The following is a 24334-nucleotide window of genomic DNA, read 5'->3' as shown; positions in this document are numbered from 1 at the left end:
CAAGGGTTTAATTTTGGCTTAATAGCCCTGTTTTTATGTGTAATTAAATGCTGTTGGATGGTGAAAATATGCTGTTTGCACTTTAGCAGCTCAGTAATGGCCTCAAGTACTCTCCCCTCCTTTTCTATCACCAGCTCCGCCCTCCCACCCACTCCCCACCAGCCCCAGCCTGTCTGGGCTGGAGGGACCTCCCCAACCCCTCACCAACTCTGCTTCCAATATAACCTACTGGCTGGAAATGCTGGGGGGCTGGGATCATGGTGGAGGGAGTCTTGGGGGAGGGAAATTAAGAAACAAGGGGGGGCCTGGGAGGAGAAGGAGCAGTTAGGGGAGGCTCTCCTTGCCGCTGAGAGTGGTTTTAATCAACAGCAGACGTCCCCCTCCCCCACTCCAGGGGCCAGCCAACTCAAACCCCCAGAATGAAATTGTTCACCCGGTCTGATCAAGCCAAGTCCCTGGCTAGGATCAAGCATGTCCCTATTCCCCAAACACTTGGGATCCCCCAGACTGCCTAAATTGTTTCCCCGCCGCATTGCCTTCCACCCTCTTCCCATGGTCCTTTCTCTGCCTTTTCCCCCAATCCCCTGGATTTCCCTCTCCTCTACCCCCTCACTCCACCTCCTGCCTCCCAGTCTCCATTTCTTGCACACACAATCGTGACTTTTTCCTTTCTAGGTCATCAGTGACTGCCATTAGGGTCTGGAATGCAGGGTGAGTTTCTGTGGCTAAGCCTGTTTCAGGGTCATTTGCAAAGCAGCTGTTTTTTGTCATCCTCCTGGGTCTGGGGAGGGTATGTGTTGAGGGAAGTGGGGAGACCGAGCATAGAAACTCACAGCATCACAGATCAGAAAGAACTTTTGAGGCCATCTGGGTCAACCTTTTATTTTACAGATGAGGAAACTAAAGCCGGGGGGACTTCCTTTGACTCCAGAGCTGGGGCTTTTTCCACTGTACCATGCTGGCTGCATCACAATTAACATTCCTGTCCCTAATGTCTGATGGGTAAGGGGGGAGCTCCCCCTCCAGAGGGCCTGAGGAAGGGCCCTGTTGGCCCTTTGGTAGGGGGAGATACTGAGCAGCGGTGGCTTGGCCTCCTGGAGATGTTCTTGGCCAGCTCTAAGGAAGTTGCCCCACCCACCCACTGGGCTCTGACATTGGGGTCCTTCTGTTTTTCACAGCCCAATTTTTTTTCTTCTCTGGCTGAGAAAACCCAACCCCTGCCCCCACAACCTTCATAGGGGCCTGATCAGCTGGCCTTACCACTAATGAGCTGGGAAATTGAAACCAAATGCCCCTGAAAAAGGATCAGCAATAATAGACTGGGGCCAGGGAGGAGCCCCGTGTGGAAGAAGGGCTTCCCCACCTCCCCTAACCCCTCATCCCTTGCTGGGGTACCCCAGGCCATAGACAAGAAAATCAATGTCAATGGAGGAGGCATAAGGTCCCGGAGTAGCTCAAATGACTTATACCTTCCTTATGCCTTAATAGCCTCTGCTCCTCCTACTCAGATTCCTACCTGTCCTGTAAGGTCCAGCTCCAATGCCCCTACCCCCACCAAGCCTTCTCTGTTTCCTGCCTCCCTCCCTTACTACCAACCTTCCCCCTCAGACTTCACATAGCTTTTTGTTTTGTAAATGTACAATGTAGTTAGCACGAAGGATGCCTCCTAGCTATGTACTCATGGATTATTTCCCTGCTAGATTGTAAACTCCCTGAGGGCAGAAAAGGAGACTAAATTTTGTACTTGCCCTCTGTACTAGAGTTCAGAAGAGGCTTAGATGTTTGTTGAATGGAGTTCCTAAAGCTCTGGGCCTGCCCAAGTCACTCCATTCCTAAGAGCCTCCAAAGTGGCTCCCCATTCAAATACAAACTCCTCTCCCTGCCTTTTAAAGCCCTGAACAATTTGACTCCAGGCTCATTTCATCTTTTCAGGCTCATTGCATATATTATTACTTTTTATGCACTCTTTCAATGTTGTTCAGTTTTGTTTGTTTGTTTGTTTTTTGGTTGTGCCAGATTCTTTGTGACACCATTTGGGGTTTTCTTGGCAAAGATACTGGAGTGGTTTGCCATTTCCTTCTCATTTTACAGATGAGGAAACTGAGGCAAACAGGGGTTAAATGACTTGCCCAGGATCACACAGCCATTAAGTGTCTGAGGCCATATTTGAACTCTGGAAAAGGAGTCTTCCTGACTCTAGGCCCAGCACACTATTTATTTCACCACTGACTTTTATGAAGTCTATGTTCCTGCTAAACTAGCCTGTTTCCTGTTCCTCAGATGTGACATCCTATGTTCTGTCCTCTGTGTGTTCACTCAGGCCGTACCCCATGTCTGGAATGCACTGATTCCTTGTTTCCTTCAAAGCTCAATTCAACAACTATCTCCTAACTCGAGGCTTTATCTGATCCCCAAAGTTGCTAGTATCTCATTCCTAAAAATACTGTGTTCATATATTACATTTGCTTAGATGTATGCATGCATTTCCTTCGATAAACTGTAAGTAGGTAGGGAATAAGGAGTATGTTGGCATATTTTTCTGTGTGTGCCAAGCTCAGTGCCTGGCACATTATAGGAATTTAATAAACATTGAATGGATGAATGAAGTTTGAATAGTAAGAACAGGTACATGTTCATTAAATGAAGTTTAACTGGGGGGGGAAGGAAGATCAGGCCTAGACTCAACAGGAAGGATTTTGGTCTTTAACACAACCTTCCCCCACCAAAGGAAACGGACCTTTTGAGGAACTGAAGTCACTGGGCCTGGACTTAGTCCTGAGTGTCTAGATATTAAGGTCTTGGAGTCTTAAGGTGGGAGGAGCAGAATTAGCTTACACTAGCAGAAGGAAGCCAGGCCAGCACTGGAACACAAATTCCCCTTTGGACTCTGACAACATAAGCTTCAAGGGAAAACCAGCTATGGGGGAGAAGATGAAGGATATGATTCACTTCCTTCAAAGCCATCCTCCTCCTCCTCTTCCTCCTCCTCCTTCTGTAGACCAGAAAGTGGTTTAAATACCTCTCTCTGCCCCTAATTTGGCCCCAAGATTCCCAAGGGTGAGGAGGAAAGAAGGGGTGCATGATGGGGAACAGTACCTGCCTCACTCAACCACAACAACCTCAGAATGCCTCCAGCGACCCTGAGTTTCATCTGATTTGAGGTTGGTTGGCTTTCCTTGTGGGTATATTTATGGGAGACAGTAGGGTCCTGGTGGATCAAGAGCTGCTCTCCAAGTCAGAAAAACTTGGTGTCAAGTGTCCCCTCTGAAGCTTACTGTGCTCTGTGACTCTGGGAAACTCATTGGATCTCTCAGCGTTTCCAAGACACGCTAAGACTCTAGGCTGCAGAAGAGTTACTGATGTACCTTTTTGACAAAAGGAACTTTCCTACACCAATGAAATCAGAAGTCTGGACCAAAACCAAAAATGAACCTACCTACCTACCTATCCCATCCACAGTGACACACACATTCCACATATAGACCACTTTCCCTCATATAAATACACACACACTCCGTGTGTGTGCACACATGTGTATGTGTATGTGTGTGTGTGTGTGTATGTGTAGGGCAGCTGGGTGGCACAGTGGATAGAGTACCAGGCCTGTACTCGGGAAGACTGATCTTCTCAAGTTCAAATTTGGCATCAGACACTTACTAGCTGGGTGATCCTGGGAAAGTCACTTAACCCTATTTGCCTCATCAAATAGTTTCTTCATCACTGAAAATGAACTGGAGAAGGAAATGGCAAAGCACTCCAGTATCTTTGCCAAGAAAACCCCAAATGGGATCACAAAGAGTAGGTCACTACTGAAAGGACTAAACAACATATATGTGCCTGTGCGTGTATGTATATGTAAATACATGTATATATGTATGTATGTATGTATGTATGTATGTATGTATGGGGGAGAGAGAGAATCAAAACACCATCATGCACACAAATCCCTCATACATCCCACATATCTGTCAGCTCTGGGCATTCTCCCTGGCTGTCCCCCATGCCTGGAACACTCTCCTTCCTTGACTCCGCCTACTGACTTCCCTGGCTTCCTTTAAGTTCCAACTTTCACAGGAAGCTTTTCCCAACCTCTCTTAGTTCCAGTGCCTTCCCTCTGTCCATTATTTGCAAGTTATTCTTTATATAGTTCACTTCATAGAGATAGCTTTGTTCACATAGTGTCTTCCCCATTAGATTGTAAACTTGAAAGCAGGCAACTGTCTTTTGACTCTTTTTATGCCCCCCACTGCTTAGTATAGTCCCCGGCACATAGTAGGTACTTAATAAATGTTTATTGCTATGGATACCTCCACATACCCCATAAATACCCCATAGGTATGCAGACCCAACACAGATACACCCACACTTTGGGGCTTAGAGGACTATGAATAACAGGATTCTGGGGAGGGGATCGCCTTTGAGGGCTGTAAGCTGATGGGGCACATTTTAAAAGTTTAGCTTGGTGGCCTAGAACTTAAACTTGACTACCTCCTCACACTCACACACTCAGTCATAAGCCACAAGGGGAGGGAAGAAGGAAGGGGGCCTGTAGGCTGGACCTGGCAGAGTAGCCCAAGAATTGACTTAGTTCTCTAAAGGAGACAGACATATAGAGCAAAGAACGCTCGCTGTATTTGGAATCTGAGGCTTGAATCTTGGCTCTGCCATCTAACCCATGTAACTTTTGGCAGTCACTTCTCTCTGGGAGTCAGTTTCCTCATCTGTAATAAGAGAGGGTCGGCCCAAATCAGCAATTCTTAAAGTGTGGCCCTGGGACATGGGGGTCCCCAAGGCCCTTTCAAAGGGTCAAAATTATTTTCGTCATAATACTAAAATGTTTTAATTTCTTACAGAATAAATAAAACAAAAGTTCTTGGGGGGAGGGGAGGGTCTCCCAAGAACGTAAAGGGTCCTGAGACCAAAAAGTTTGGGATCCTCTAACCTTGATAATTCCTAAAATCTCCTCCAGCTGGGAACCTAGAGAGGAGGAAAATGGGTGAAAAAAGAAGATAACATGGTCTGTGTACAGAGGTGGCCAGCTATCTTTGGGATAGGAAGAGATCCACCACATCAAGCTTGTCTCCTCTGGCACAGCCCAGCCATGGGGAGAAGGAGTAAAGAAGATTATGAGAGTGCTAGAAGGCCAATTTAGAGAAGGAAAGGACCTAAGAGGTCATGAGGTATTACAACCTCATTTTACAGATGAGGAAACTGAGGCAAAAGAGTCACTTAACAGTGACTTGCCCAGACACAGCTAATAGGTATCTGAAGCAGAATTCTAACCAGATCTTCCTGATTCTGTGAATCCAATTTTACCTCAGAGTTCACATTTACCAAAATTCAGTGGTGGGAATCTCCCAAGAGTTCACAGCCTCATAAACTCAGTCCAGTAAGAATGAGAACCATACCCCCCATACCTCCTCCTCTCTCCCCACCAAAACACACACATTTGTAAAAATCCCGCGCCTCCAGGGCAAGAGACAGGGGACTGTGTACTGGGGGCCAAAAGAGAGTCAAGAAAAGTGCAGACCTCCTGGTCTGCTTCCCCCCACACACATACACTCAGACAAGCCTCTCCCAAGTAGTGCCCCCATCACCAGGTTAACAAATTAACAGGGGAAATCTGATCCTCCTCCTGAGCCAGCTCAGCCTGTAACCCCTTCCCAGAAATAGATGCGGTCCGGATAGACAGCCTCCTCCTGCTAAGGCCCGCTTTCTTCTTCCTTCCGGGTTTCCCTCTCTCCATAACCCATTGTTCACCACCCTCAGACCAGAGTCATAGCCATCCCTCGCTGGAGTAGGCAAGATGATTTTGCACAGCCTCCCGACCTATTTTGCAGGACTGTTGTGAGGAAAGTGCTTTGCAAACCTTTAAGCCCTATATAGAGCTTGCTGTTCAGATCTCTGATTTGATTGTTGTCCCCCTGGTGTGGAAATTCCCTGCACAGATGCAGCGCATCTGAACCATATGTCCTGGAGAATTGCTTGAGAGAACGGAAAGATTAAATGGTTTGCTCATGGAGCGTATATCTGATCTAGTGCTGGAAAGGACTTAAAGGTTATCTAGTCCAAGTGTTTCATTTTATAGATGAGGAAACTGAGGCCCGTAGAGGTTCAGTGAGTTGCCCAGGATCACAAAGGGGTGAAATTTAAACCACATCCTCTGATTCCAGAGCTAGGGCTCTTTCCATTGTCCCCCCACTGTCACATAGCCAGTGTGAGTGAGAGGCAGAACCCAAGTCTTTCTGACTCCAAGGCTGGCCCTCCCTTCATTACTTCACACTGCCTTCTCAAGCATTATATAAATACGTAACAGTATTCTGCATTGGTGGCATTGGGTTTGGTGTATGGGGGTGGGTGAAGAAATCCTCTGCTGGAGAGGGAAGGGTTAACAGGTCCAAAGCCTTGAGAAATGTCCATGTCTCTTCCAAATCCCCCAGTCTTACACTTCCTCCCCCACCCTACCCTATCCAGTATCAAAAATAAATCAATCAGACAATATCACTGGGACATTTTTCAGTTTTGTTTTGTTTTAAAAAAAAAACCACACACACATATGACAACAATCAAACATCACTAATTGCTGATTTGGTAGGTCCCTATGTAAAACACGGTTCGGTGACCTGCCGTCTGCTGGAAGAGCAGTGTGTCCCACAGAAGTGACTAGGAAAAGTCTGGCTAGGCTGGGCCATCAGGATCGAGGCGTTGCATAGGGCAAAGGGGAAGAAGCTGGGCCAGGATGGGGAAAGAGGCCTGCCGAAGCAGGGGTTGGATGGGAGGATTGGGAGGAGACCAAAATCCAGGACTGCTGGATTATATCCCTTCCTTTTCCCTAACTCCAGCACTGAATTGAACACCCCCACGTCTTCCAAAACTCTCTAATGTTAACTTCCTTAAGCATCTCATGCCCAATTGTGCCTGAAATCTTGGCTGCTTGTTTCTTCCTGACTTTCTAGTCCCTCCTCAAGCCTGCTTCCCTCCTGCCTCCACCCCCTTTCCCCTTAACACAGAGAACCACTCAAGCCAGTGTGGATATGAGTGCCCTGGCTACAAGTGACCTGCCAATATGCCCCCTCTTTGCCTGGACTATAGGAGGCCACACAGGACATGACCTCGAAGGAAGCCAATGAATGTGTGCCTCATTTGTGGTGCAATCGAAGGTAACCTATGTAGGCTGGGACGTGGCACTGTCCCCAAAGCTAGGAGTCGATGGGGGAGGGGAAGGGGGAAGAAAGTCTTCAGCCAAGGGGAGAAAAAAGAAGCAAAAAAAAAATCGACTGGTCTACTTGATTGAGAAGAGCTGGGGTTTTTTGTTAGCTGAATCTAACAATTCTCCTTCCCCATCCACACCCTCAACCCACAAAAGCTGCATTTGGACCAGCTCCAAACTTCCTACCTACCCTAGGGCCCAAAGCAGCTAGAAGAATTGGACCAAGTGTTTTGCCTTCTCCCTATTACTTTCTCCAGGACAGGGACCGGATCTATGGTGACACTGGTATAGGAGTTTCGAAATTCTCTTTACTAATACAAGTTGATGTCTTCTCTGAAACTTGAATGGAAAGGTTAATTGAATTACCTAGAGTCACACAGCCAATTAGTGTCAGAGAAGGTACTCAAACTCAGGTCCTCACGGCTCTGAGGTCAGCTCTCTGACCACTACACTGAGCTGCCTCTATTCTATCCTTTCTAGATTGAGAATTCTCTTCTACAAACCAACCCTTTTCTGGTACCCATTCCCCTGGCCCACCAGACTAAGAGGGTGAGGAGCAAACATCCCCAGGAGGCTGAAGACTGGAATTCAGGATCAGTTTGGGGATATAGCCATGGAAGTCTACACACTCCCTTATCTTGGGCTACTGGAGCCCAAAGAAGGACATCTCAAAGGGCACACTCACATCAAGGGGAGAAATCTGGATTAGAAGTTAAGGCCAGGCCAGGGAGGAGGAAGGAAGGACTCTCTGGCCTCCTTCCACCCTCTCCCAATTCAAACACAGACTCAGTGGGTTCCTTGGTCTCTTGGGGTGGGGACGGTGTTTGGGGAACCCCTGCCTGTGGGCCTCAAACAGCTCAGTCTCGGAGGCTGTCTGATGCCTGATGGCAGTCCAGCTCTCCTCTCAGCTCCAGCCCTCCAGAGAGCCTCACCCCTGTCTTCCGGTCCACACACCAGCATTTCCCCCGTTGCCCATCCAGGGCTGGGTGGCACTGTCAGAAACAAGGGCAGTGAGGGGTTATTTCACATACAAAAAAGGTCAAACCTAGACATTCCCCGTCCCCTCTATGACCCGATCTCAAAGCCAAGGTGGTAGAGAAAGCATTTAAAGGCCAAGAACCTAGTTTAAAGAACCATATAGTCCTGGAGAATTGCTTGAGAGAACGGAAAGATTAAATGATTTGCTCATGGAGCATATATCTGATCTAGTGCTGGAAAGGACTTAAAGGTTATCTAGTCCAACCCACCAACCAAGGGAAACAGATTTCAAAGGATCTTAGATTTAGAACTGGAAGGGAGAAAGAGGCCATCAATCCTGCCTCTCAAGTTTATGAGGAAACTGAGACACGGAGAGGTTAAATGACTTCTCTGGTATCGTCGCACAGCTAATAATTATCAGATGCAGGATTTGAACCCAGATTTTCCTGATTCCAAGTCCTGATTCCAAAGTCTAGTATCTAATTCACCGCACCAGACTGCCAATCAAGAATATTGTTGCTTATATAATTGATCTCATAGTTCTTGCCTTCTCAATGGGTAAAGAAGTGGAGGGAGAGGGGCGGCTAGGTGGTACAGTGGCTAGAGCACTGCCCTAAAGTCAGGAAGACCTAAGTTCAAACCTGACCTCAGACCAAACACTTGACACTTACTAGCTGTGTGACCCTGGGCAAGTCATTTAACACCAATTGCCTAAAATTTTTTTTTTTAAAAATTTAAATTTAAAAAAAAAGAAGTGAAAAGAGAGAAAGATTTTGGAACTCAAAAAAAGTTTTTTAATAAATGTTATGAATAAATAAAAATAAAAATAATTTAAAAGAGTGTTGTTGTTCAATCCTTCCAAATTCTCCATGGCCCCATTTAGAATTTTCTTGGCAGGGATGCTGGAGTGGTTTGCATTTCTTTCTGCAGTTCATTTGATAGATGAGGAAACTGAGGCAAACAGAATTAAGTGACTTGCCCAGGATTACACAGCTAGTGAGTGTTTAAGGCTAGATTTTAACTTGGATCTTCCTGGTTCCAGGCCTAGTGCTGTATCCACTGAGCCATCTAGCTTCCTCCAAGGCAAACAAAGGTTAAGTGACTTGCCCAGGGTCACACAACTGGTAAGTGTCTGAGGCCAGATTTGAATTTAGGGCCTAACACTCTATCCAATGTATCACCTCGCTGCCTTCAAGAGTATACAGATCACAAAAGAGGGAACTGGTAAATTGCTGGAAGACTGAGGGCAGAATTTGGGTGTGAGTTTAAGGAGTGAAAAGAAGGGATGATTGATGATGATGATGATGATGATGATGATGATGATGATGATGGTGGGTGTGTGTGTGTGTGTGTGTGTGTGTGTGTGTGTGTGTGTGTGTGTCCACCTTGAGCAAGGTGAGAAGAGCTGGACTGTTTAGAGGTAGGGCTGAGATTATGGTGAGGGTGAAATTTGAGATTTCATATTTTTAGGAAGCCTAGACCTGGTTTCATTACCATAGGAAACTTCCACATAAGGAAATTATCACTACATATCATCACTTTCTCTCAACACATAGTCTTATAGAGTTAACCTGGGGTAATGGGAGATTAAATGACTTGCCCATAGTCAGAGGCAAGACTTGAACCCAGGTCTCCCTGATATTAAAGCCAACTTTTTTTTCCCTATGCCACAGCTGCCTTTCAGAGGATCTACCTCCAGAGCTCCAACTAGTATGTTCTAGCAGAGCAAACATGCTTTCCACTCTTCCATACTCTTCCATTAAATTGTAAGCTTCTTGAGGACAGGGACTGTCTTTTGCCTCTTTTTGTATCTCCAGAGCTTAGCCCAGTGCCTGGCACATAGGGGTTTAATAAATGTTTATTGATTGATGCATGAAATATAGGCATAAAATGGCAGAATCTCAAAGATGGAAGGAACCTCAGAGGCCAACTAACCTAGCCCTTACCTTTGCTGGAATCTGTTATACAATAATCCCAACAAATGGTTGCCCAGCCTTCTCTTAAAGACCTCTAAGTAAAGGAAATTGACTTTTTCCATTCCATTTTGGATGGCTCTAATTTGGGGGAAGTTTTCACTTCAATTAAGTCTAAATTTGTCTTTTCGTAAATTTCACCCAGTTCTCCTAGTTCTGCCCTCTGGGGCTGAGAAGACCAAGTCTGTTGTCTCTTCTGCCAGAATAGTATAAATTAGGTCTGCTTGGGGGTGGGAATGGCAGCATAGGTGAGGTCAGCTAAGGCTTGGGTCCTTGTAGCCAAACACAAAGACCTCCACCATCCTGTCATTTGGGGAAACAGAGGAGGTCAAGGTCAGTAATTCCATGTTGGATCTTCTGTCCTTTCTGACAGGTAACATGGAGAGAATACTGGGTTCGGAGTCAGGATTCAAATCCTGCTTCAGACTCCTGGTAGCTGTATGACCCTGTTCAAGTCACAACCTCTCTGAAAGTCAGTTTCCTCGTCTAGAAATAAGAGAATTGGTCTCGATATCCTCCAAGCTCCCTTCTGGATCTAAATCTCTGATTCCATGATACTCCTCCTGTCCTGAGTTCAGCTCTTCAGCTGTGAGATCTAGTTTTCATTGGGTTCAACCACATCCTTGTTAGAATCATTGGATTGTGGCTGGAAAGGATAGTGAAACACATTTAGACCAAGCCTCTCATTCTACAGATGAGGAAACCAAAACCCAGTGAGAAGTGACTTGTTCAAAGTCACACAGCAATGTGACAGCAGAACTGGGCATCAGATCCTGGGTACCCCAATTCCTCAGAAGCTGGAGGGTGGATCCAGGCTCTTTTCATAGATCCTGAAGTTGGTGGGGATCAGAGCGAAAGGTGAAGAAGAAGATGACCATGACCTCATCATGGCCCAACAAGACTGACTTTTCCCCACCTCCAAGAAAGAAAGGGCTAAGATCTCAGGCCTCCAGGAACCAGGGAGAACTATGGAGGACATCAGGCTGGGACCACATATCTACAAAGCAGTTAGCAAGCAGTAGGGTGACCAGACTGAAAGATAAACGGCTACAGTACAAAGACAGTCTATCATAATCCCCTAGACTGGGAGACAGGAAATATAGATTCTGGTGCCTATCTACCACTGACCAGCTTAATGGCCTTGGGTGAGTCATGTGACTTCTCTGGATCTTCCCACCCACTGCTTTTAAAGGACAGGGTTGAACTAAGTGACCTTCCTGCCCAATTTCCTCAGAAATGTCCTACTACTTGATGTCCAGTAGAGGTTCTTCTAGAAGATGTCAAATCCAGGAACAGTGATTTAATAATTGTCTCTGAATCTGGGCAGTTATTGTGGACAGATGGAAGGAAGGAAGAAAGGAAGGAAGGAAGGAAGGAAGGAAGGAAGAAGGAGGGAGGGAGAGAAAAAGGGAAGGAAGGGGGCAGCTAGGTGGTGCAGTGGATAGAGCTCTGGCCTTAGAGTCAGGAGGACCTGAGTTCAAATCCAGCCTCAGACACTTAACACTTACTAGCTGTGCAACCCTGGGCAAGTCACTAAACCCCAATTGCCTCACCAAAAAAATTTTAAAAAAAGGAGGGGGAAGGAAGAAAAGATGGGAGGAAGGAGGAAAGAAGGGAGGGAAGGAAGAAAAGAAAAACAGAAAGAAGAAGGGAAGGAAGGAAACAAGCATTTGTTAAGCACTTACTATGTGCCAGGCACTGGCTAAATGCTTTACAAATGTTATTGCATTTGATCTTCACAATAATCCCAGGAAGTAGGTGCTTCTTATCCTCATTTTACAGTTGGGAAAATTGAGGCAAACAGTGTTTAAGTGACTTGCCTAGAGTCATACCACTCATATGTATCAGAGGCTTGATCTGAACTTTAGTCTTCCCGACTCTAGACCCAGTGCTCTATTTGCTGCATGACCTCTATTCTTGCAGAGTGAATTCAGTGCAATGGAAAGTAGGCTGGATTTGAATTCAGACATACTGGGTTCAAATTCTAATACTGCCATTTATCATTTGCTGGACCTTGGGCAAAGTGCTTCATCTCCATTTCATCATCAATGAAAATGAAGATATTGGATAGATGACCTTTAAGATCCTTTCCGATCCTAAAATTATGTTCCTGTGGCTCATAAGGTCCTTCCTCTTTAATGTTCATGGCTCATGGTTCCATGATTGGAGTCAAGGTTAGAGTTAGGGCTGGGGCTGGGGTCAAAGTTGGCCCCAAAATTGTGGTTAGATTTGAGGTCAGGATGAGGGTTCTCATTAGAGTTAGGATTCAGGTCCAGACTTCTGCTGGGTTTGGGGGTCTTGACCATGACAGTCAGTGACCTTGAGAGGAGGTAGAGATTGGAGATCAGTGGGAAGTATTGGGAGCCATGACTTACCTGCTTGGGGTGGAAGTTGCCATTGCGGTCACAGTTGGGGATGGGAATCATGTACAGGTCTTCATGGGTGCGACCCTGAGATGCTGCCAGCCGCTCCAGAGCCCGGTGTAGTTCACTCTGACAGGAGCCCTGAGCCTGCAGAGGTGAGTAAAGTCACATAGCTTGGCCTCAGTGGATAGGGAATACAGGAGAACCTGGGAGATGTGGGAATGCCTAGCGGTGGAGGGACAAGAGTTGGGGTGCACTGCTAGAAGAAGAGTGGGGGACTAGGGGGAGGGGAGCTGAGGCAGAGGGAGGAAATTGTCAGTGGGGTCACGGGGGGGACACAGAAATACTGGGAGAAAGGAGCTGGAGTGGGAACATTACAGAAGAACAAGGCCTAGGACCTAGCCACTAGGAAGGTCTAACGGGAAAAGGACCAAGAGTTGAGAAGACACCAGAGAAGAGGAGTGGGATTTGGGAGGATCCTGGGTGACAGGCGTAAGGGCTAGAGAGAGGGGACACTGCAGGAAAGTACTAGGGCCCAAAGGATACTGGGAGAAATGGTCAAGTCTAGGAGGACACAAGAGAAAAAGAGGAAGGGACAGAGAAATTGGAGGAGAGGACCAGGAGCCGGGGGCACCCTGGAGGAAAGTAGCAAAGCCTGGAGAATACTGGGGACTATGGTCAAGGGCCAAAGGCACACTAGAGAAAAGCAGGTGCTGGGGAGGGATTGGGGAGAGGATGAAGGTCAGCAGAGCAGAGGGGCAGGGCCACATTGGGAGGAAAAGGGAAGGGAAGAAGGGATGCTAGCAAAGAAGGAGTGTGGGGTGAGGGTTAGTCATGCACACTACAATGAAATGAGTAAGCAGAGAGAATTTCGGACATTCCTTGTGTTTAATAAACATTTGTTGAGTGAATGGAGATGATCCAGGTTTGGGAGGAGGAGGAGAGCCTCACCATGGGCCGACTGTCTTCCCGGTGGGCTACATTCCCGACGCTCTTCATCTTGCCACTGTTACTGTTTAGGCCCCGGATCTTGGCTAAGTGCTTCTGCAGGCATTTGCGGTCATGGGCACTGCAGGGGCTGAAGCTGTTGTTGGGGTGCTCACTCTCTTCCTTGTCTGTAGCCACAAGGTGGGGTTGGGGAAGAGAGAAGGTCAGTGCCAAAGATGGGGGCAGAGGCTAGTTGCACAACTTCTCCCCCTGCCCCCCACTCAAGTGCCCAGTCTTAGGAGGCAGCTGTGTGGTGCAATGGATAGAGTACTTGACCTAAGATCAGGAAAATCAGAGATTGGAGCCTGCTTCAGATATTTACTAGCTGCCTGACCTTGGGCAAGCCCCTTAACTTCTCACAGCCTCAGTTTCTTCATGTGAAAATGGGGATAGTAATTACCTTACTTCACAGGGTTGCTGTAAGGATCAAAGGAGCTATGTACAGTGCTTTGCAAACCTTAACGCCCTGTGTAAACGCAAGCTGCTACTACTTATAACATAGAGTCATAGACAGCTCAGTGGATAGAGTGCTCGGCCTGGAGTCAGGAAGACCTAAAATCAAATCCAACCTTAGACACTAACCATGTGACCCTGGGCAAGTCACTTAACCTCTGTGTGTCTTAATCCACTGGAGAAAGAAATGGCAAATTGCTCCAGTTTCTTTGGCAAGATAATCCTATGGAGAGTATTGACATGATATGGTCCACAGGGTCACAAAGAGTAGGACTTAACTGAATAACAACTATTTAACTTCTCTGGGCCTCAGTTTCTTTAAGAGGGGTTTTGAGTTGGTGGTTTTTAAGGTCCCTTCCAACTCTAGGTCTATAATCTTATTGCTTTCCATGCATCTAAGGGAGTCCCCCTAGGGAAGCAGGATATCTTGGCCTTTGGGGGCAGAGGTATCTCACCCATTAGCTCTTACCCAAATGGGGAGGGAAAAGCAATGGCCTAAGTTCCAAGGCACAGACCAGTGAGGTGGCATTGGGGGTAGTGCACCTAGCTTCCTGTGGGTACAGCCTGTGCTTTCTCCCCTTTGCCTGTGTCCTCTAAGTAGAATATTCATATTGAAGTCCATAAATCTGAGTGGGCCTTCAGATGATTCATCAGCAAGAGCTGCCCAGACAGTGCAGAAGGGTCTCTGGAGGCCTAGCAGGGAGGTCTAAGGCCTGCAGGTCTGCTCTCCATGCTAGCCGCTCACTCGCCCTCCCCTCCCTGTCTCCTGTCAACCTGTTGGCCTCAACTCTCCTTGGTTTTCTTCCCACCTCCCTTTATGCTTTTTTCATACTGCTGGCTGGGCCAGACCCAGGGGGATTCCCAGAGCTGCTGGCTCTTCTGACCTCCTTCCAAATGGTCTGAATCAAAATTTCCATGAATGATGTCAAACTGGGCCCAAAATGGCTCTCTCCATGGGTTAGGTGGGAGGGAGGAAGTGTGAATGTGTGTATGCCTTTGCCTGACAGGGAGTGTGTATGTGTGTGTGTGTGTGTGTGTGTGTGTGTGTGTGTGTGTATGTGTGTGAACTTGATGAATTCAGCTCATGGGTGTGATTGGATATGTGTGAGTGTGTCTTAGGGTGTTGGTATATGAGCTTTGAGTAATTGCATGTGGGTCTGAATTCATAATCAGGGGTGTGTAAGAAAGTGTGGAATAGTATGAGCATGAATGATTGAGGAGATATGCCAAATTCATGAATATATACAAGGATGAAAAGAGTTGTATGTGTGTGTGTGTGTGACAAACAGGGGAGAGAGAGAAAAAAACAGAGAGAAAGAGAGAGAGAGAAGGAGGTAGGTGGAGAGTAGGAGAGGGAGAAAAACAGAGTCAGAGATAGAGAGGCACAAAGAGACAGAAACCTTGCCCCATGCATACATCTTCAGTCCACTTGGAACGGGAGGTCTACAACCAAAGCCAAGTCTCTCATAAGGGGAAGGAAGAAGAAATACAACTGAGTTCTTATCCCCCTTCCTGGGATGATCCCTGAGATCCAGGTGTCAAGTCAGGCTGATATTGAAGAGAGAGGTCAAAAGCACCCCTCCATGAGCGGGGCCGCCTCTAAAATCTTTAGTCTTGGCAGCCTGTAGTCAGACTGAGTATAAAACCCTAGCCAGAATTCCAGATGTTGGCAGCCAGACAGGAGGCCACATCTGGTTTGTGTCAGAGGCTTTTTTTCTCAAGGAGGTTACAGGTTCCTCCAGGCGAGGCAGCTTTCCCAATGCCGCCTCTAGGTCAAATGGCATTTTTCAGCCCCTGCCAAATCTAGGTTTCAGCTCTCCTTTTATTCTCTGAGTTCTTTGAAGGGGGGTTATTAAAAAAAAAAGTGGACAAAAGGAAACCAACCAGGGAGGAAATCAGACTTTCAAAAGGCCTTTGACTTGGTTCCACACCAAAGACTATTCCAAGTGAGTCACCATGAGATTGGGGAAAATGTTTTGTCCAGGGATAGGGGACTGGCTTAGAGATAGAAACAAAAGGTAGGGATAAATAGAAACAAAAGGCAGTAATCTCAGTAATCTCAATCTTATTTAACCTTCCTTTGCTAATTATCTGGAAAGGGGAATCTGCAGAGAACTCTCAAAACCTGCAGATGGCATAAAACTTTTTGTTCAAACCCCAAAACCTGGGTTTGAATCCCTGCTTTGCCACCTGTGCAACCTTGGGCAAATCACTCCACTCTCTGGACCTCAGTTTTCTTATCTGTAAAATAAAGGGAAGGGTGATGTGGATTAGCGTTCCTTCCAGTGCTAAATCTTAATGATTCTATGAATCATAGGATGACCTCACGAATCTGTACAAGTAGGCAGAAAAGTGGCAAATGAATTTCCTTGTGGTTAAGTAAAAGTTAATATATTTAGGAGAGAGACTCCAAACTAGCCTTTAAAAATGACAGGCTCTGAACTGTCATTTACAGCCCAACAAAGGGGTCTAGGAGTCCTTACAGACTGTTCCCTGAACATCTTCCCTTTTGCTATTATGGACAGAAAGGCCCATAAAATATTGGACATCCTCATTACCTGGAAAGAAAACAAAGAATACCATCTTCCACCCCTATGCAATCATGGTGCTCCTCAAAGAGAAGACCTTTAAATGGGGGATGATGTCAACTGACTTGGCTCTAAAGAGCTGGGAAGTTGTCTGATTTGGAGGAAAGGAAAATAAACATGAGAGGAAGGTGATACCGGCTCCAGTCTTGAATCTGACAATTACTATCTCTGTGACTGATGGAGGCTGCTCCCCCAGATTGGCCTCAGTTTCTTCATCTGCCAAATGAAGTTATGAATACCTGCCCTATCAACTTCACAGGGTTGTTTAGAACTGTAAGACACTATAGGAATGTCTTTGTTAGCATTTGTCTGTTGTCAGTAGGAAAGATCCAAAGAAAAGGGGAATGGGAAGAGAGAGAAAGAAGAGGTTCCCAGTAAAGACAATTTAAAAATAAAAGGCCTCTCTATGCTGGAAAGATGAAAGCTGAGAAGGAATAGGATCAAATCTTCTTACACCATAAAGGACACAGAGATGTCCATGGAGACTTACACAACCCAACCTGGGGTGCTGGTATTCAGGAGCACCCCCCGAGATATCGTAGAGGCCATATTGGCCCAGGGGTTCTTAAGCTGGGATCTGTGAACTTGTTCTTTTTAATATTTTGATAACTGTATTTCAGTATAATTGGTTTCCTTTATGGTCCCATGTATTTAAGAACACTTTTCTGAGAAGAGGTCCTTGGGCTTCACCAGGTTACCCAAGGGTTCCAGGACACACAAAAAGGTAAAGAACCTCTGTTTCAAACAAATAAAAGAATGCCCCACTTTACAATGGGGAGGAAGCTTAAGGGTTTTTTGGGTTTGTTTGTTTTTTTAAGAGAAACAAGGAGCATTTAGGGCCTATCCTTAACCTTTTGTCAGAGAGGTCAAGGAGGACAGTTCTGTTCTCCCACAGACAAGGCTTCTCTTGTAGCCAGAGAGAGAGAGAATTCTGGGGTTAACCCAGTGTGGTATGCCTAACTACACACACACACACACACACACACACACACACACACACACACACACACTTAACAACCTCTCCCCTTCAGGGCTTAGGGGCAGACTGACTTTTCCTTTGTTGACTTTTCATTTGACATTTGACTTATCCCTTTCCTAAGAGGAGCCATTCTGATCCTAATACCAGGGAATAAAACCTCCATATCTGTCCTCCATGCCTTGTCCCTAACCCTTTTCCCTATTAACTGGAGCTGGACTTAGTGTTGGGCTTTCTGGAAGTGTCAAAGAACCAGCTCTTTAAAGTACTGACTAGGATTCAAAATGGAGCAGACCCAGCTCTATCCCCAAGGTGCCTAAGCATCCTGGTACTATAGCCAAAGTATCTTCTTCCCTCCCCAATCTACCCCTCTTACTCCCTAATCACTGCCTGCCCCCCTTAGGCTCCAGAATACATTCCCCATTTCCATGTGGCAGAATCACTGTCCCTCTAAGTAGAACAGCTCAAGATAGCTCAAAAGCTGACCCTCAGAAAGGTTTGTTTGGATGGTGGGGTTCCTGAGGCCTTGGAGCAAGACAGTCAGGCCATCATCCAGTAACTGGTGAAAACAGAGTCCCAGATCCAACAGGTTAGGAAAATGACCCCAAATTGAGGCCAACTGAATGGATAGCTCCCAGGTCAGGATTGATGGGATAGCAAGGACCAGGTTTAGTTTATGGTCTTCCTCCTCTTCTTTCTACATGACTTCATTCTTCCCCTCATGCCCCTCCATAATCCAAAAACCCTCCATCCTCATGACTCTGCCTTCCTTTCTCCAAGCACCTTCAGACCCCTTAAGGGAGGGGACCCATAAGTTGGGCCAGTGGAGCTTTCCCTCCAACAAACCACTGCCAAAATCTGAGGGGTCATCAGCCAAAAGAGGCTGCTCCTCCCTCTGCTTCCCCTTGGCTGGAGCCAAGACCACCCACACTGGGCACCACACTGGGTGGGGCACTCAGCCCCTGGGCAGACATCCAAGCCCTGTCATCGAGAGAGGGGGCTCAGAGGACAGAGTGATCAGCCCAGCCCCTTCCTCTGAGGCTTGGCTCCAAGAGGGTACCAATCCTTATCTGACAACAGTATTGACCTCAGAGAATAGGGCCCCAAATGCAGGTCTCAGAGAGAAGATGCTCCTTTTCTTAATCATATGTTTACTAACACAGAATTTGGCTTATCGTTTGTTTGTGACTGACACTAGAAAGACACTAAAATCACTCTCATCCCTACCTCTCCCCACCAATGTTCTCTCTTCCTTTAGCAACTCCCCCATTCCCTTCTTCCTCAGTATCTCCACAGCCCCTTTAATCTTCTTCAGTATCTCCCAGCTCCCTCCTTAATGTTCACCCCAATGTTTGCTTCTATCTGCCAGTGCTTTCTCACCTGACCATCTCCCAGGTACCTGACCCTTACCTTAGCATCTCATAGTCCCCCTCCCAACTTCATCCTCTCCGTTTCTCCCATTGGCACTCTCCCAGGGCTCTTGCTTTACCTATTAGGAACTGATAAGATACTTGTCTACAACTCATTTCTGTAAATTGTAGGCCTAGTCATAGACACAGTTGGGGCAAGTCGTCATTGTCAGGGGCACTGAACCCTCAGTCCTCACCCAGCTTCTGTCTTGGAACCAGAAGAGCCAGGTCCCTGAGGAAGATCTGTCCCCTTTAACCATCCAGGGTCTCTATGATACAGGGAGCCACTGTGACATAGAGTTTAGAAGTCTGTCCAAGAATTTAGACATGCTGAGTCCCAGACTGGAGGCTTTGTCACCCTAGCCCTCCTCCAACTCCAGCCACTGTAAGAGAATGTGTGGAGACAAAGGAGCATGGCACAGAGGCAATAGCACTGGACTAGAAGTCTTATCCCTAGCTTTGTGACCTTGGTCTAAATCACTTCACCTTTTAGGGACTCAGTTTCCTCATTTGTAAAATGGGGCAGGGGGTTGGATTCAATGACCTCTAATGTCTAGCTCTAACCCTATAGTCCTCTTTGATCATCCCTAGAGAGTCTGTTTCTTTAAATGGACAGCTCCTAGTGCCCAAGGTACCTGTAGCCCAGTTCAATCAATTGAGAAAAACAAACAAAAAACAACCAATCCTCCCCCTCTCCAGCCCACGGCTATCCATTTTCCACCCCCAGGAAAGCAGATTTCTGGGAATGCCCTGTTCCCATGAGGTGACTGTTCCTGGTACTGAGGTAAGGAGATGCTATTTGCTATATGAGATAAAAATTAACCCAGGCCAAACATTCCTTCTCCTGCTCCACCCCCCTCTTACTCCTATCCATCCTGGGAGGACCCAGGGCAGAACTTAAGAGTCCCCTAGCCTTGCTCTTATCTTTAGGCCCTTCCAGTGTCCTCACTGGAAGATGCCAATAGGTAATGGTCAACATACGACTACTGCTGCTGCTGCTGTTGCTGCTGCTGCTGCTGCTGGCAGAAGATTCACAGAACTCTGACGCAGATGTTCCCTGGCCTCTCACCTCTGGCAACCTCCTCTTTGTTAATGCACAACCTGTCTGTCCCACTTGGAGGGAGGTGGGGCTGGGGTAGGGGCCAGGAGTCTTCTGCCTTCAGGACAGATGGATAGGCTGAGAATCCCAAGATGAAATGAGGCTGGAGCGGGGCGGGGCAAAGAGAGATGTGAGACAGCTGGACCATGGTTGTTCCACATGAGAAGGGCACCCCAAGCATGCCTACTCATCACCTTCCCCTCCCTCTCACTCCACCCACCCCCAGCTGCACCTCTGTCTGGAGGGAATCTGAGTCAAGAAGAAAGCTGCCTGGGTGGAAAGAGCTGGAGTGGAAAGAGACAGCTCAATGGGAAGAGGTGGCTTAGAAAGCTTCCAAAGGCTCTCCTACCAGGGCAAAAAGCAAGCTGTGAGCCTCAGCTAGAACCAAACATGGGCAGCAGGGTTGTGTCTAGAGACCTGGGCAGGAAAGGGGGAGTCTTCCCTCTTTGTTTTTCCTGGGAAGAGATCCAACAGGGGTCTGTACTCCTGGACATTCTCCATCTAGTGACTGAGTACTGTAGGGAGCTGGAGGTGTTTGGAAGGTTCCAGGCACATTATGTCTGTTTCACTGAGGACCCAATCTCAAGCTTAAACTGTCCAGCCCGGGCAAGGGCAGGGAAGGTAGGTTGACCTCACCAACTGGGCACCTTTTCTCCTTCTCCCTTAGAGTTCTCAGATTCAAACAGAGTCATAGAGGAAACATGGAACAGAAAACATGTGCTACTCAGAGGGCCATGGGCATAGGGGACACAATTGCCATCCTGTCACCCCAAAAAATTAATGTGCATGCACACACACACACACAAACACACACACACACACACACACACACACACACACACACACACACACACCCTCCAGCCTCCAGGATTGGCTTACATGGTATTTTCCATGTTATTTGTATGCTATTCTTTTAATAATCCAAAGAACTTGGAAGTAATCTCCCCCTCCACAGATGAAGGTTGGTCATTCCTTCCCTTCTCCTTTCCTGGCTAGAGAGAGATAGGAGCCTATCCAATTTTTCCTGTGTAATAGCTTGTTTGTACGTATTTTATTCATTGTCTCCCCCATTAGACTATGAGCTCCTTGAGAGCTGAGACTATTTTTTTGCCTCTGTATCCTCAGTGCTTAGCACAGTGCCTGGCACATAGTAGGTGCTTAATAAATGCTTGTTGGCCTAACTTGAGAGGAGATCCCTAGAAAGTGCCTACTGGTGTCCAAGCCTTCTGCTATAAAACTCTCACCTTCAAGGTTCAGATCTGCTCAGAGATAAGAAAGTACAGGTCACCAAGCTCACACCAGTGTTTGGCATGGTCCTTTGGGGCAGAAGTCAGAACTTACTCCTCTGGAACAGATAAACACAAAAGGGGAGAGGGACCCAACCACATCCACAGAGCTGGAGAAGTTCCAACTGGGATTACCCGCCATACACCCACCAACACAAAATAGGGCCCATCTTCTCCTTGTCAGCCCCTGCCACGTCCAAAGTCCCTGAAGAACAGGGAGTTACTCTCATTCAGATTTATCTCTCCTGGTTTAGTCCATGTGCCCATTCAGATATTCTGAGTGCCCTACACACACACACATACACACACACACACACACATACCACCTTTCCCTGCCTAGTGAGTTGAGGGGCAGGCAGGGCCGAGGTCAGGACCCCTAAGGGCTGTCTCCTTCCTGTTTTCCCCAGCAACCTGCATCCTGCTCCCACCAGCTGCAGAGTAGTGAGGAAGCAAAGAGGCTGGGGCCTTAAGGTCAGGAAGCTCAGGGGCCCAGAGCCCCAGCGTCTGAAGCTAAGACTTAACAATAAAAGACCCTCAAGCACTAGAGAGAGAGAGAGAGAGAGAGAGAGAGAGAGAGAGAGAGAGAGAGAGAGAGAGGGAGAGAGAGAGAGACAGAGAGAAAGTTGGAGGTGGGGGAGATTGTTCTGTCCTCCCACAAACATTTTTTCAGTTTCCCAGTTCTCCCATCCCTGTAGTCCAGTCATCAAAAGAGTTAATACACTTACATTAACTCTCCCCTGTACAGATCTGGGAGCCAAAACTTCAGGTGGGCTCAGAGAGAGTGCTTCCCTGACCAAACCCCTGATGATGGCAACTTCCAGGAGAGAAGAGAGTGGCATTTCTATACCATGGCAGGAGAATGGCTTCAGACTGGGCAGATCTCCTGTCTCTTCCTCTACTGGCCCTGAATGACCCCAGACACCTTTCTTCCCCAGTTATGAGACATGGATTGAGGGCTTTGGGGAAGGGGAATTCTTCTACCATTTCCCAAAGCCCCTCTAATCTGGGTTTTTTCTCCAACCCCATAAATTCTACCTTAATGCCAAACTTGGCTCCCAAGACCACTTAGGTTTAACCAATCTTCTTTCAGCCAGATTAAAAGGAAGAAGGTCTTGGTTCAGGAATTATCTTGGAACTATTTGGCTCTCTCCTATTCCTATGCTTTTCCCTCTTGTCCCCCCACCAAAAAGCAAAAATACAGACACACACACACACACACACACACACACACACACACACACGAGTCTTCCTGCCCCTCCTTGTCCTTCCAGTCTCTGCAGAGTTGTTCCCTTGGCAAACTCCAGCTCTCAAAGCAGTAAAACAAAGAGCAGAGCAGCTCTGATCTATGGGGAAACACCTGAGGCCGGAGAGGTTGAAGGGGCCTGGGATTTGTTAGTCTCTTCCCTGCCAGCAGTAAGACCACACCACCTAGCCTGCCCTGCAGAGTACTCAGCACCCTGAGAGGCTCGAGAAGAGGATGAGGGCCAGGTGGGTTCTCAAAGACTGTTTGCTCCTGTCCCTCTGGTAGTTGTTTTGATTTGTGCCTGTCCCTGTGCCTGGGGACATGACAACACCAAGAGTTCTTAGGCTGACCCCAACCCTGGGGGCAAGAGGATGGAACAGCTGAGGGCTGTTCCAGGTTCCAGACATGAGGACCAAGGAGGGGAGAAGGAGTTTGTAGTCAGACAGTGGCTTGGAGAAAACCAAACCTGTAGGGCCTGAGGTGGAGAGGAGAGTAGAGGGGTGGAGGACAAGGAGCTCTGGGTGGGGGGTTGAGGGCTCCTTACCCGTGGTCTGCAGACTGTCCTGGATGGCCTCAATCTCTGCCAGCTCCATGCATATCCCTTGTCCATGCATCAGCGTGTGCAGGGGCTTCTCCACCCCTCGAGGTGGGTAGCAGCGTAAGCCTGAGCCACAGCGGGCAGTGTACACACCGCAGGGCATCCCCTTACTCAGGGCACAGGTGGCACAGCAGCCACAACCGGGCTCCCGGACCAACTCCTCACAGCCCGTGGGGGGCTGGCAGCGTGCCAGCTTCTCTTCTGAACAAGGTGGGCAGTGGATGGCCTCATCTCCCTGACATAGCCCTGGCACAGCGGCTAGCAACAGCCCAGCCACAAGGCAGAGGGGCAACATGACCAATCGAGGTGTAAGCAGGTGAGGAGCAGGGCCAGCAACAGTTAGGAGAGGTAGGTGGGTCCAGGCAACAGCCGAGCTCACAAACAGGCAGGCTGGGGCAGGTGCCCTTGGATAGGAGGTTCAGCCCTGGATAGGAGACTTCTGCTGACCAAGGAATTAGCCAAGGAACTTAGTAAGCTGGCTGAACGGGAGAGAGCCTGGTAGCAAGGCCTGTGAGCAGCATTCTCAGCCCGATGCCGTCAACCAGGGGGACTCAGTGCAGCAATGCTTGGCCGAGCCCAGCTCCCCCGGACTTTATACCGGCCCCTGGCCACACCCCCAGCTCCTTCCCAGAGGTGGGGGAGCCCAAATGAGAGGGAGAGAGAGAGAGAGAGAGAGAGAGAGAGAGAGAGAGAGAGAGAGAGAGAGAGAGAGAGAGAGAGAGAGAGCGCTATTTAGGGGAAGCCAGAGGGATGCCTGTCCAGCTCTTGCTGCAACATCTGAAAGTCCTTTTCTTGAAGAGGAAGGAAGCCGGACAGCTTGAAAGCAGCAAAGAACTGCTCTGAATGGAACTTGGAGCCTGAAGTCCAAAGAGAGAGGTTGAAGAGGAGAAGAAAATGAAGCAAAAAGGTGACCAAAAAGAGAACCCCAAGTGGCTCTTTTCACATGATCCTTTCTTCCCCAATAACCTAGAATTCTTTCTGAGCCATCCTCATCACACACAATGGGAAATAAAGCTAGGAGTCCTGTTGTCCAGACCACTCCACTCCCTGATGGCTCACTCCACCAAGTCAGTGACTTTGGGCATGGAGTACCCTTCTTGCCATCTCTCCCCACCCCATACTTTCAACACCATATCATCACCACTAAGGAATGCCCACAGGAGGAAGGAAA

At 47.6% G+C, this 24334-nt stretch overlaps 1 protein-coding gene across 1 annotated transcript; it reads right to left on the bottom strand.

The window, feature by feature from the left end:
• Window positions 1–6510: 6510 nt before the first annotated feature.
• On the bottom strand, window positions 6511–23750 carry IGFBP4 (insulin like growth factor binding protein 4). Its single transcript, XM_020997525.2, has 4 exons — window positions 23110–23750; window positions 13476–13639; window positions 12537–12671; window positions 6511–8202 (listed from the first exon to the last, which is right to left on the bottom strand). The coding sequence occupies exons 1-4, from the start codon at window positions 23456–23458 to the stop codon at window positions 8068–8070; spliced, it is 783 nt and encodes a 260-aa protein (XP_020853184.1). The 5' UTR covers window positions 23459–23750; the 3' UTR covers window positions 6511–8067.
• Between the last annotated feature and the right edge of the window lie 584 nt (window positions 23751–24334).

Source organism: Phascolarctos cinereus, unplaced genomic scaffold (genome assembly GCF_003287225.1).
Source record: "Phascolarctos cinereus isolate Bilbo 61053 unplaced genomic scaffold, phaCin_HiC Scaffold_5;HRSCAF=322, whole genome shotgun sequence".
NCBI lineage: Eukaryota > Metazoa > Chordata > Mammalia > Diprotodontia > Phascolarctidae > Phascolarctos > Phascolarctos cinereus.
The sequence above is the reverse complement of the archived record's forward strand: the minus strand, read 5'-3'. Positions and strand labels throughout refer to the sequence as shown.